This window comes from Triturus cristatus, chromosome 3_1 (genome assembly GCF_964204655.1).
Source record: "Triturus cristatus chromosome 3_1, aTriCri1.1, whole genome shotgun sequence".
Classification (NCBI taxonomy): Eukaryota; Metazoa; Chordata; class Amphibia; order Caudata; family Salamandridae; genus Triturus; species Triturus cristatus.
This window is the reverse complement of record NC_140583.1, coordinates 356,950,919-356,965,047: the sequence shown is the minus strand read 5'-3', so window position 1 is coordinate 356,965,047 and position 14,129 is coordinate 356,950,919. Positions and strand designations below refer to the sequence as shown.

Sequence of the window (14,129 nt, the reverse complement as noted above, 5' to 3'; positions counted from 1 at the left end):
AAATGTGCTCCTCATTGCGAATGGAGCATTATTCTTTAGGAATCCCAACAACTGACCTTGAAGAGGCCTCTTTAAGCAGAATAGGAGCAACCTCACTTGTAACTTGTATGAATGGGCATATAAAAACAAGACGGTTGAGAAGAGGAGGAGCATCCATTTTAATTCTATTTAGGCATATTCCTAGAGCTAGCATTTTTATTGAGCGCCATACCATCCGATGTGGGGGCAATGGTGATTAGCGGGCTATCAATACAAATAGCAGGAGAAGGAAGATTGACTTGTTCTCAAGCATTAAGCATGGTGTTCTCGGATTGCTTCCCAAATAATCCAGTATTTTCCTTCTAATTCTTAACAGACATATCTTCAAATGTATCCTGCCTTTTACGCCAAATAATGTTATCAGTTGGGTGATTTAATAATGAGATGGCATATCCTGGAAAAATATAAATTAAGGCAACTGGATAACATATTGCAAGGACTCCTAGTTAATTTAATATTTGAATTTGGTTGCCCAATTAAGCTATTTTTCGATTAACTGCAGAATGTTTGTTTAACATGCCTATTTCTAGAGGAGCATGTTAAAGTTTTAAGAGATATTTGCAGAGTGGTTTGTAGAAGAAACAAAGTATCCAACAGAGTAGCTGGTACCACAGTTTGGAGTTGGGCAAAGTTTTCACTGGTAGAAATTCTTAGCCTCATCGTTTTTACTTACTGTGCTTTTTTTTTCTACCGTGCAGTACACCTCCAATTCATGCAATTTGCATCTTATAAAAAAAGGTTATGGGAGGTTTTATAAGTGCCAATGGCTCACCGGTGGATGTTGGAGTTATCAGTCTAGCGTAATAATAAACACGTGGACCCTGTTGGTACTAGTTGCTTAAGTTTTTTCTACTGTTTGGCAACAAAAAAAAACCACAAGAAGAAATTGAGTCGAATCTACACCTGGGGAGATGAAATTATGTGGCATCAAACTCCCTAATTGAGAATCGGAGTCTGTCTTGGCTACATAAATAATTGCCAGCTGAATTTGTTGTGTTTTTTGTCATACTACCGTTTTCTACTTTTTGCCCAATTAGTATGCAATTTTTTCCCTGAACACATCTTTCTCAGTACAGTATTGATGTAAAATAGTTGCATTATGGAATAAAAATCTTCCTGTTACATTGTAAAATAAAATTCTGTACAACTTATGTCATAAATAAAAAGCAGATGAGGTTTTCTTTTGCTGTGTTATCTATGGGACATGCTTTCCATGTTGATGTGTAGCTGACCTTCTGCGTTATTCTGTAGAACGTTTGAGGTGTGGTGGGCAGACGCTGAGAGGGGCATGAAGGAAAGATGGCCGACGGTAGAAGGAAACACCTGTAACTGATTGTTGCCTCTCTTGTAGTCTGATGCTCTAATTGATGATACCTGTTTGTCCCTCCAGTCAGTGGCAGAAGTTCTTAATAAGTACTGATGTGGTGGCAGCAATTCATACACAGAAGAAGAAATAGTCAATGGTTCATTGCCTGCAGGGCTTTTGGGGGTGGGCGTTGAGTGGGGCATGTAGACAAGGAGCAAGCGGGAGGAGCTGACCACTTCTGTTTGATTGTTGTCTCTCACACGCCTGATGCATGGCACCCTCGCAGCAGGATAGAGTATATTTGTAATACTCTGTTTTATTTGGGGAAAATGCAACTTCCGCATGGTTCCGGTAAAATAACTTGGAATCCGACTCTTGACCAAAATGGATGACGCTGTAAATATTTCTAAACACTTGCCCAGTTGGTTGCCGTCTTCTCATTTCCAATATGGAAATGGTAGTCCACATACACTATTAATTTGTGACTGGGGTACTCACATGAAACCCTTATATTCTTTTTGGTTCAATTTCTTTATTGGTACTTTTAGTAAAACATAAGTGCCATACAGTTACAAGCATCATTTCAACTCCGGCATGGAGGGGCATACATCACAGAAAATAACAATTCAGGCAACAATTCAGTGCATGGCCTGCAACTACAACGGAGGCACTTGCCAATATGGGTTACAGGGTATACAGGAATTAGACGCTGCTCTTATGCCACTAATAGGAGCTGACGAGTATGGCACTTTGGAGGGAGGGGAGAGGAACCAGAATATAGGGAATAACAATATTAACTAATTTGTTTACTGATGCCCAACTCGGGTCTCCGCTACTATTCTTCACTCCCACACTGCCTGTACAACCCATACATCTAGTTGCATCCCTGGAAGATGATGAGGGAGGTGGTGAGTGTACGATGGGGATGGGGGGGGCAGTGAGTGCGAATAAACACTATTGTTATTTCCGTGCTCGTCCTCTGAATGCCAGCTGCGTTGAAAGTCCTGCAATATAATATCCCAGTCGGCTGCCATCGGTACTTTACAAAACCCCAATGTGTCTTTGTGGCGCAAGGTAATACTTTCAGCTTGCACACAGACTGTTAGTGAGGGGGACCACAGCAGTGCAGATGAAACCCTTATGACCTAGGCGGCCATCTTAGGTGTAGGCCCGCATAATTTGAATAGAAGGCATTGAACCTTTATAATGATGGAGACCCGAATTAAAAACCATTACTCCCTCATGGAACTTGAAACTGACCAGAGTCAGCAACCTACAATTTTAATTATTTCTCTAAGCACACTAAGTTTGAAAAAAGGTGAACATTTATTGTATTTTTGTAAAGCAGTCGGCCTCTGGCACTCTTTTGGGTCTAGTGTGCACTATATAAAACTGCAAATAAATGAATAGGATGGAACGGTAGTTCTGAATCAGGACCATGTTGCCATGTAAAAACACTGTGCGAGCAACTGAGAGACAAATGGGGCAAAGAAATAAAGCAATATTTGAAGGCAGTATCACTTGTGTACACACCAAAGGTCATCCGATAGGGTGCCAAAAACCTGGTTAACCCCTTGCTATACTCGGTTGGTCATGCCAAAACCACAGCCCATCTTACTCCATGAACGTAAACACTGAACATCTTAGGGGCATGCGTGACCTATTCCCATGAACATAGCCGAGCAGTGTAGGATTGTGGGGTCCAGGCTTCTTTTCATTGGCATGGTCTGGCTATGTCTCTTTGGATACAATTGCGTTGGAATTCTCCATTCGTCAAATAAAAAGAAAACCTTGAAAAGAGGTTAGACTGTAAATCCCATCACATGGAGTACTGAAAGGTGGGGCTGTCGTTTCTGATGGTCTCGGTGTGTTTTTACCTCTGTGCACAGTATACATGGTACAGATGATCCAATAGAACATCAATAGTGATGCTTCCATGATCTTTAAAATATATATATATACTGCCCACAGCTGTAGCAAACTGGTTGTTTGTAGACTTAAACAGTGGGTTAATTAGGAGTGTTTATTTGAGGAATATCAGAACTAGAAATCTATAGTTTATTTCCTAAGTAACTCACTTCCTGTCCGATACAATTTCCAAAATGCCAAACAGTTCTTTCGTAATGCTCATTTTTTAGAAGTTTTTTTTCTACATGTTGTTGGAATAACACTATATTAGAACAATCTATATGATGTCCACGTCTCCCTCGTGACGTGTTTTTGTATGTTTTGGTTGTTTCAGCAGATGGGCTGTTTGGACTAGGGGCCCTTTGTGGACGTTACTCGGTAGTAATGTGATTAAAAAATGACAACCATGAAATTCTGTAACACTTTCTTTCATAAAGGGAAATAATTTAAGTATGTAAGTGAATTTAATTGGGCAATAGTATTCCCTTTTATGTTGAATTAATCAAAAATATGCATTTTGAAAAGCTCCAATACATTTCCAGGGGATTGCACTGATGCCATTAGATGTATTGAGAACAAATGTTTATTTAAAACGTTCCTGGGATAAGCCCTTAATAGAATTCAAAGCAATATTAAAATACAGCACTTAGGGCTGGGGTGGGGGATGGGGCAGATTAGTAATTGAGATAGTAGCACAGTCTCCCTTTTCAAAGTGAAATGATTGGCACGTAGTCCTGCCTTGTGGTGTGATCTATGTGTGACTTGGATTCACAGGCATTTAAATTACAGAGGAAATAGTCAGGTTATGCGTCACTTCTCATGAAAAGCAAATAATGTAGCTGAACCAGGAACAGATAGGGTGCTAATGACTCGTCGATGGGCACAGTATCAGATGCCAGTCGTACTTTATTTGTACCTGCAGGAATCTCTTGGTTTTCCATGCATCTCCTACCCCTGGGAGTCGTACACCAATCAGGAAAAGGCTTAATAGCCTCGCAGTTCCCAGCAAGGCTGGGAAAACAAATTCTTAGAACATGGCTGCCTTAGTTGCAACAGGCAGCTAACTATAGAACACGCCTTTTCTTTGTTAGAGAAGCAACAGAAAGTCGAAACAATATTTGGCCAGAAAAGATCTTGAGTAGGGGAGAGAGGTAAACCAAGGGGTATCCGACCCCTTAGAAGAAATTAGGTGTGTGGCAGTGGAAGAGGCTTGTTATCTGCATAATTCGAGGATAAAGCTCGAGCAAGAAGATGCAGACCTCAAAATTATGAGCAAAAGAGGTACATAGAGTACGAAATTAAACATTTTAGTCAGATTAATTTGGGTAATTGTTTTCACCATAAGTTATTTTTGAGCAGTTTGTGCAAAAAAGCCCAAATTCAATTTTGTTATTTAAGGGCGTTTTTGGCATTATGTTTTAATGGGATAGCTTGACTCTGTATATGTTCTCTTTTACATATGCTAGTATTGCATTCATTATTCTCTTGTGTAAGACTGCGCGATAAACACCTTTTGTTAATGGTGTGTATTCATTGGTTTATGGCCTTGTTAGCATAAATTGCAACACAGAAATACATCACTTTCGTTAGATATGTATTCTTAATACTGTGTAACATTGGTACAGTTACTTAACTAAACTGTAACCTTGTGTTTTAGGCCACTCCTGATCTCCTGAAGGGACAGCAACAACTTGCACAGCAAACCAACGAGGAAACAGCAAAGCAGATTCTCTATAATTACCTAAAAGAGGGGTTAGTATGATTATAAGTATTTCATTTGTAGAGTGCTTTTGTTCAGAACCCCTTACTTAGTTGTGTTTTCAGTGGGTTAGCTGTGACATTTGCTTGAAGTCTGAATAGTTTCCTTGTTGTAAACCCATTAGCATTATATGCACCTTTAATTACAGGGCAACACGGTGAATTGTATACATGTAGTCTCTGTGGCGTATCTTTTCACGTCTTCAGACTTTTCTTCCCATATCGTATGGCATGAGTTCAAGGAGCTAGTCAACTGTCAGTGCACTAATCATAGCGGTTGCTGTTGCTAGTACACGAACGCCCTCATTACACGTTTCTCGAAATCCCGATCCGGCCTTCTTCAGAAGTTAGTCCCTGAATTTGAATTATGCTTTTTGGAAGGAACCCCCTCCTTTTTGTGTTAATTGTCCAGATACTTTCCACCTGCTGCAAACTGCCAGACTCTATCTAGGGAATTGCATTCAAATAAAGATCTAAATAAATAATGTGTGGAGATCGGTGCACAAACACTAATTTCTTCAGTTACTCCCCATTTCATGGACCAAATCTCACAATGGAGCAGGAGTATGGTGTCTGGTAATTACCTTATCTTTGGTAGCAGTAATTCTGGGTGCAGTATGATCTCATCGGTTTATGTCTAAAATCACAGCGTGCCACTACTTATGACTGCTTTATCAAAAAGACTGTATCTCAAGCTAGAGGCAGTGAGACTGCAATAGCTTTTAGTGGCCACTGTGTAGGGATATTTTTCTTCACTCTCGTCTTGTAAAAGATCAATTATTGATGATTTTGGTGGCGCACTAGGCGACTATCTAGAATGGCTTTCCACAACACAGGCCCAGATTTAAGGCCAAAGTTTCCCTGCTCCACTTGCATTGCAAGAGTAGGAGTTTGAAAAATTAGCATACTTTGCTGCTGCAGAATTATTCAGAATTTCAGAAAAATGACTCACATTTACACCTAATTGCATGTAATGCAAAAACGAATAGGGTAAAACGACACAAGCACTGCAAACACCAGTCACTCACATTCTGATATTTTCGTTATTTCTGTGTGCATGTGACTTCTTGTATCAAGAGTAAATTACCAAAATTATGCGCGATTACAACTGCCTAACAGATGTTTGGTCTAGGCCTACTCATGACCCCTGCCCTTGTTGAAATATGCACCGTAATGAAGCTATAGTGTTTGATTTATATGCGAGTAAGCTGGATGACTTGCAGAGTTAAAGAAAACTGCAGTTACACTGTTGTGTTGATACCATCTTTCTCTGTTGCTGTGCAGTGAGGTTTTGCACTGGTTTTCTGGTGTACCTTTTGTTACTTCACTTTGATAAATATTAGAACGATTTGTAAGATGTCTTGACCATTTGAAAAGAAAATTATGCCCATGAATTCTTTAAATCTGGCCTTTAATCATGTCCTAGGAGCACTGATAATGACGATGCCACAAAAAGGAAAGTGAATCTGGTTTTTGAAAAAATCCAGACTTTAAAGTCCAGAGCTGCCGGGAGTGTGCAACTAAATACTCAGGTTTGTGATTTTACATTTTTTTCTTGAAATGCAACATGCTGATATTTAAATCTGCAGTTCGTGCTTGTTTGACCTGGTTGCAGGCTTTTGAAAATGTTATATTCTTACATTAATTGCTTTTAGAATGTTTCTATTTGTAATGGCTGCTTCATGTGATAACTAACCTTCTTATTGGGCAGCTCTACTGTGAACACTAAATGTCTTTGAAAGCTGCCTTCCTTTTTTTGTGGCTAAAAGCAGACTCTGTTCAGGTTTATGGATAGAAGATCCCAGGACAAATACAGCCTTTATCATCCAGATGAGGTAAAGTGGGCCTTTATTTATTTGTTAGGCGAGTGTGACCGGGCCAAAATGTTGTGTTTATCTTTCTCGTCAGGTAGCTTGTCACATCTTCATAATGGTTAGTTGTCTTATCGTTGATGCATATCCTGACCCATCCATCTGCAATTTGTTGTAATGCCCCTTTATAGGTCACATAGGTATGCGTATCGAATCCAGCAGGCCTCCCGTAGGCTAGATTTCTCTACTCCACCACCTTGGGGGGCCATGATGTGTTGTCCAACAATAGGCTCAGGCTGCAGGCTATGAGCAGTGGTGAATTTCATGCAGTGTTACAGAATCAACACAGGGCTGCAGACCGAGCAGCAGACTGCATCATGCACATGTGACCTTGGACATTCACAGCCAATACGTCTGCTCCCCAATTCTGTGTTTAGCCAGTGTCTTTGTTTTGTCTTTGTTTTGTCAATGGGACAGCAAACCCCCTCTTCTACAGGACCAAGAGCTCCTGTTGTACCCGCAAGATTCTTACCAACTCTTGTACCAAGCTAAACCATGCAGAAATGCTACAAATAATTTCTAACACAAAACTTTTAAGAACGTATCCCAAACACTTATTAGTTACCTTATTGGAGAGAAGTTGGCTTAACGGCTAGGGCAGTCAACTTCAAATCTGGGGAACTGGGTTCGAGTCTCTGCAATGACACTGAACATCCTGTGATTCTGGGCAAATCACTCCCCGTGCCTACAAAAAGGAACGTGTCCTCATGTAATGCAACTAGTGCTATGTAAGGCGCTCTGATACCCGATTCGGGTCAAGTTCGCACTATATAAAACTCTGTAAAATTAAAAATAAATATTTCATTGCATAAGCAATGCACAAAATCCCTTTTTGAAATTAGATATTTTAGTAGGAACGGAGTGTGCCAAAAAAACTGCAAAGTTTCCTGTGTCCCTCCTTGCTCATCAGAAATCTATTGATTTTAATCTTTAAAAATTTCTAGATCACAGTTAAGTCCGCATATGTCCATTTTTGTTATTTGTAGTCCACTTCCTGGTTCTGCTGGATCAATGGCTTCTGTCCGCTTCCTAACTTACTAACATCTTTTCTTCCAGGACTGAACTCATGTCAGGCAGTCTCCCTCCAACTTACTTAACCTACTCCGAGCGCACTGTGCTGTTCATTGTTCCTAAGAAATCTCCCGTCCCACTCCACCTCTGCCCCCTCTGTCTCCCTGGACTCAGCATACTGATTGTTAGCCTCTCATATAATTTGAATAGATTAGATCTAGGCATTTTGATTGCTCCTACACCTACGATGGCAGATAGTGTCCTGCCACAGGTTGGACAACACATCACTAGCATGAGACTGAATAGCCCATACACTCCTGTGTCTGACCGTCTCCTTTCAATCCACACAAAATAAGCCTGCACCTGCTGCACCTCGCCACAGTGGCTCCTCTGCCATCGGTCACCTTGCAGTCAGAGTTAATAGCCTGGTTCATAGGACAAATCAACTTTATTAACATTAATTCAGCTCTGCAGTCCAGTATTCTCTTATTGTCTTTCCCCAGACACGGTCAGTGATGTATGAAGTGTTTCCAGGCGAAACTTGGATTTTTGTCGTCATAGAATGGTCTCTGAAATTTCTGTATAGGACAAACCGTATCTGCTTGATGACAGATTAGCATAAACCTTCCTTGAACACCAAGGCCTCAGTACCTGTTATGGTTTCACCCTTTGTTATATTTTCTGGGCAAAGACCAATGCAGTCAACATATTGGAAAGGATTACACTGAAAATGATTGTCGCCCAATTTGGTAATTCTTCGCTTCACTGCCGAACTGTAGGCCAACTGGAGTTTGTGAATACAATTGCCAATCTGGACTTAAATCTTCTAACCTTGATAGAAACGTGGCCCAGTGAAACCTATTAAAAAAAAAAATCATGACTCTCCTACTTCGTACTGATAGCTTAATCTGATCGTAAAAGCTTAACTGGTGATGGGGGTCACTGTCATCAATGAGAAATATTTTGATTATAAACAGATACCTAATCTTACCTCATTTCGTCCTCTCGATGCATACTCGTCAGTTACCCTCACCCCAGCTGGTAGACCTGTGTAGTTATTTTGTCTAACTCGTTTCTGCATGAAAACAATCCTACTCAGTAGTGCTGCACACCCACTCATAATAAAGGCTCCACTCTTGATGTTCTAATTTCCAAAATATACATTTTACTTAGTAAAAACCCAACTCCTGTAAACTGACAATTTCCAGATAGTATGTTCTCTTATTCTTGCATAGTAAAGTTATCACCAACATTAAAAAGCATTGGCAAAGGGAAATGGTCTTGCCTTTGAGCTTTGTGAATGTCTTGTAGCCATGTTGCACCGCAGCGTGGCTAAAAGAAAAAACAAAACCTATGATCGTCATAGCGCCTTTTTTATTTAATGACAAAATGGGAGGTAACGCAGAGGAAGAGAGAGAGGGTGTTTTTGGGGGGGAAAACCAGAACATGGATGTTGTAGCCAGTGCTAGCCATGTTAGTCTTTTTTATGTTGATTTTGGGGTAAGAGGCAACACAGAGGGGGCTGGAGGCAGCACAGTTTGTGGGGTGTTGGGGTGAGTTGGGGGCAACACAGACAGTGGGTAATGGGAGCAAGTGCATGTAGGGTGGGAGATGCTGGGGCAAGCAGCAGCCTTGGCAGCAACGGAAGGGGCAAGCAAGAATATAGGCAACAATAGAATGAGGAAGGACGGTTGGGGGCAAGCAACAACACAGACAACAGAGGAAGGAGTGAGGACGGGCCGAGCAAGCCACAACATGGGCAAGACAATAACAGAAGGAGGGAGTGCGGGAGGAGTAGAATTAACTAGAGCAAGACCTAAAGGAGGGAGGGTGGGTAGTGGACAAGCAAACACAGACAACAACGGGGGAGGAAAGGAAAGCAGGTTGGGCAAGCAACACAGGCAAAAACGAAGGGAACGCTGGTAGTGGGCAAGCAGCATGGAGAAGGGAGGGTAAGTGGACCAACCAACATGCAGAAGTGTGCGTGAAGGCAAGCAGCACCTAGAAGAAAGGGCAGGTGGGGGCAAGCAACACCAGTGGCGGGCAAGCTACACGAATGAGGGAAAGAGGAATATGGAGGGCAGAGAAGTATGTGAGAGCCTGCTGGAAACGTAGCACCTAAGAAAATGGTCAATGTACGGGCATAAGTAATTCATCCATGCTCCAGGTGAGGGGTAAACACACTAAGAGGAGGGAAGCCTACGGCAGCTGACAATAAGAATCAAGCAAATGAGAGCGATGGTGTAGCCAACCAGTATTAAGCAATGGGTGATCTTTAAGGCCACTGTTAAATTATGAAAAGTCTCGAAGAGACCTAAAAAGGGCTAGCCTGGTTCGCTGATACTACAAATATGGACATCGGTGCCTTTGCTTTAATAGCTGAGAGCTTTCCTCATCTTGCATAATCAAGATAATCAAAATACCAGTGTAATCACTGGCCGCTCATCTAGCTCTTCAAAAAAGTAAAAGAAAGAGTTTAACACTCTCTAGTCTGTTGTTCTCAAAATAACTGTTTCTTAAGAGCCCTGGAGGCAAATGGGAAGGTACTTGCCCTCATGTTCCAACTTTTAGGACAACAGAAGACTCTGCAAGAGATTTTTTCGCTGTGAAAGCAATACACATGAAATCTCCTATCGATCTGGCAATGATTTGACCCAGAAATTCTTTATAACGTTGTAAAGTTAGGCACCAATCCTTTACCTGCTCCAACCATCTAAGGTCTGGACATCAAATGCAAATCAATCACTCAGTTCTTTGTTTTAAAAAAAGTGACAGCTATTGGCTTTCTTTGCCTCAGTTGCTAATACTTTGATAAATTACACAATGAACAGGAAATCTAGACATGGGTAGATGGAATTTATTTAAATTTCAGAAACTGCTTTGATTAATCAATCAGGGGGTTATATAGCGCGGCTACTCGCCCATAAGCATCTCAAGGCGCTGAGGGGGGTGGGGTAAGGGCTGCTGATCGTTCGGGCATACATTCATTTGATGAAAATTATAGCAAAGGTAAAACATCTAACCATTTCACAAATCCATTTTAAGCAGCAGTTGCCAAAAGGTTATCACCTTTTACCTGATTTGATTAACCTAACAAACTTACGTCTTTCTAGAGGTGTCTTTGTAGACTGCCTTAACATTGGCCAAATATCTCCTCTTGTGGACAAAACCCGGGGGTGGTGGGTGTGGGTGTGGGTGTGTCCGTGTGTCCGTGTGTGTCCTTGTGTGTGTCGGTGTGTGTGTGTCCTTGTGTGTCTGTGTGTGTGTGTGTGTGTCCTTGTGTGTCTGTGTGTGTCCTTGTGTGTCTGTGTGTGTGTCCTTGTGTGTGTGTCCTTGTGTGTCTGTGTGTGTGTGTCCTTGTGTGTGTGTGTGTGTGTGTGTGTGTGTGTGTGTGTCCTTGTGTGTGTGTGTGTGTGTGTGTGTGTGTGTGTGTGTGTCCTTGTAAAATGGGAGCATCCTTGCTGCCGCTACACTTATTAGGTTTAAAAGCAGGGCTATTCGTGATACAACCTACCAGAAGCTTTACTTGTTTGGTTTTTCATATTAAAAGCTCAAACACTTTTAGCCTAGTATCTGATAAAAAGTGACTCAAAGCATTAAATCATTCTCAACTCCTACCACAGGGAGTGCAGATTCGCAGTGCAGTTACACAGAACAAGGCACACACATTACTTTGTTACAGACTAAGAGAAAAGAACACTCAAGTATTACAAAGGGGGGGTGGGGTGGTTGGAGCACAAGAATTAGCAGAAACGTCTTCGGTACCTGATAAAAACCGGAGTACTCCGAAATCAAATAAAGCTGAAGAGGAAAGATCAACGTTGGTGTCCCAAGATTCTGAATGATATCCTTCCACTACATGCTTTTTCCAACCACGGGATCTTCATCAAACCAGGTGGTTTAGATCTCAAGAGTGTGGTGGGGCATAAGAAACAATTGGATTGGAAAGGAACTTTGCACCAGTATGAATGGAAGCTCACTTCATGAGACAGAGCAACTTCTAGTGAATCCCCTGCTTGATCTGCAGCCAGTGCAGCAACTGACAAGCTTCTGAGAAATGGATGGGCAAGCTTTGAGTTTATTATACTTTCCTCAATTGGTTTTCAGAAAGACAGGGGAATACAATGTTCCCATTCGCCAGACAACATAGAATTAAAATCTACTATTAAGGCATGTTACTCTTTGGTAATATTGGTAATGATTATCCTGAGGAGTATGCAAGGGAACAAAGCAGGATGATCACACCTTCTAAATTGGAGTGTAAGCATTCAGTGTTGTCAAACAGATTCCAATGCCTGTGAGGGATGGTGCACCAAGAGTAGAAGACTGGAGATTATCAGATCACATTGTACCAAGGTGTTAGTCTTGTTGCCATTCAGTTTAAGAATATTATTCAACATCAAAGTATTGACAGCAGACAGTTCCTCGGCTGACTAATGTTGACTGAAGAGGCATGGATGAATTTCATGACAAATTATTGACAAATCATTGGCATAAGACAAGACTTTCAAATCTCAACGACAGATCAACTCACCCAGAGGCTGCACATAGATATTAACCAAGTTAGGAGACCGTGATGACGTCTGGGGCACTCAAGTGCAGATGGTGGACTCTGCAGAGCAGAAAGGTTGGGAGCACAGAATGCCTGAGGCCAGAACCTCATCACACAGTAGGGATTTGGTTGACCCAGAAGACAGTTGCAAATTATGTCTTTGCAAATGCATTAGACCTTGTCATTGAAGGAGGACAGCAGAATGTTGCAGAGAATTTGCGGTGGAGTCACTAGCACAGTCAATCGAGCCATCTTAGTAGATTGGCAGAGAGATTTTGGGGTGGAGTAATCTCAGAGAAGCAGCAATCTGGGGATATAAACATCTTGACAATAGATAAGAAGTCACATAAGTTAGATGCAGAGAAATTCATCTTTACTGAAATAAAAGTAGCTGTAGCAGTGTGCAGATATAATTTGTATTGTCTGTTATGCTCTGAAGAGCCTTCAAGATGGTTTGGAATAGTCTTGCCTCCATTTACACTCTGCTTTCCTAATGAGGAGGTACAGATTCTGGAGTATAGCATGTGACTTTCAACAGAGGAGTGAGTTGGATGCCTGGACGGAGTAACAAAGTGATCCTCCTGAGAGGTAAAGCTGTTGTCGTAGAAACGGAGCAATTCAGAGGCATTCTCTTCAGATTTGAGAAATGTAAGGCCATTGGAATTGTCCAGGAGAGCGGCCAGAGTATCTAGATAATGCCGCATTATGCATCTTACTTTGGACCATTATGCAGATTTTAATGTGACCAGCCACTGAGCCCAGGTTAAAAAGAAAAGAGAATGGGTTGTGGACTTCCCAGTGACCGGCATCGTTGTGAGGCTGGAAATGTCAGTTGGTCGGCTATCAACCTACTGAATAAGGTTGGAAGAAGCAAGATTGACAACCAAACTAGTGTTGTTGCCATTAGTTGGGTCGGCAACTATGAGACCTATAATAATCACATTGGACGCCAGCATGGTAACTATGCATGCTAGTCATGTAATGTTTTGAGGCATTCCGCTCTAGAGCCTGGAAGGTGGTAAGCCAAAAAGATGGCCTTGGCGAGCGAGTTTGTGAATGAACAGTGGCACAATAAGATATATGAGGGACAAGGCTAATGCTATCTTTGAAGATAGTAGCCATGCCTCTGCCTTCTTTTCCAGTATGTCGTGCAAAGAGGCCTTCGAGGCCTTCGATCCTCAATTTTTTGTTTGGGGCATTCTTTTGGCCACTTTATATCCAAGCATGTGTCATTCTAATCAACACTACTCCTGTCTTTTTCATTTATAGGTTTCAGAGCCTTCAGCAGAGGTTAAAGTATTAGTTGAAGAGAAACGTGAGCTGGAGAAAAAGGTTTCAGAATTGCAGAAAAAACTAGACCAGGAAATACAGGTAATCCTTATCAGTTGGCCTCACATTTTGGTCTAACTTTGAAAGCGCTATAGTTTTTGTACTCATTATTTAGACACCAAGATGCACTTAGTGGAGGAATAGTGGCATTGTATATCTGTGTATAAATACAATACTTTATTGTAAAATATCCTGATGTGTGGGTTATCAAACTCTGGTGGTGATCAGCACAGCTGGGCTGCTTTGCCGCCATGTCTGGGCAAAAGCACCTTTCAAATTTGAAATTCGAATTGAAGGCATTAGTTCACATGTATTATCTTTTATTTAAAATATTTTCCTATAACTATACGTAATT

At 41.4% G+C, this 14,129-nt stretch overlaps 1 protein-coding gene across 2 annotated transcripts in view; it reads left to right on the top strand.

Annotated features, from left to right (window-relative positions):
• Positions 1–14,129, top strand: part of CGNL1 (cingulin like 1) — a 413,622-nt gene that overhangs the window by 111,754 nt on the left and 287,739 nt on the right. For both annotated transcript variants that reach the window (XM_085644099.1, XM_085644098.1), the window contains exons 3-5: positions 4,911–5,005; positions 6,438–6,543; positions 13,715–13,816. In XM_085644099.1, coding sequence (XP_085500225.1) covers positions 4,911–5,005; positions 6,438–6,543; positions 13,715–13,816 — 303 coding nt within the window. The remainder of the gene's footprint in view (positions 1–4,910; positions 5,006–6,437; positions 6,544–13,714; positions 13,817–14,129) is intronic.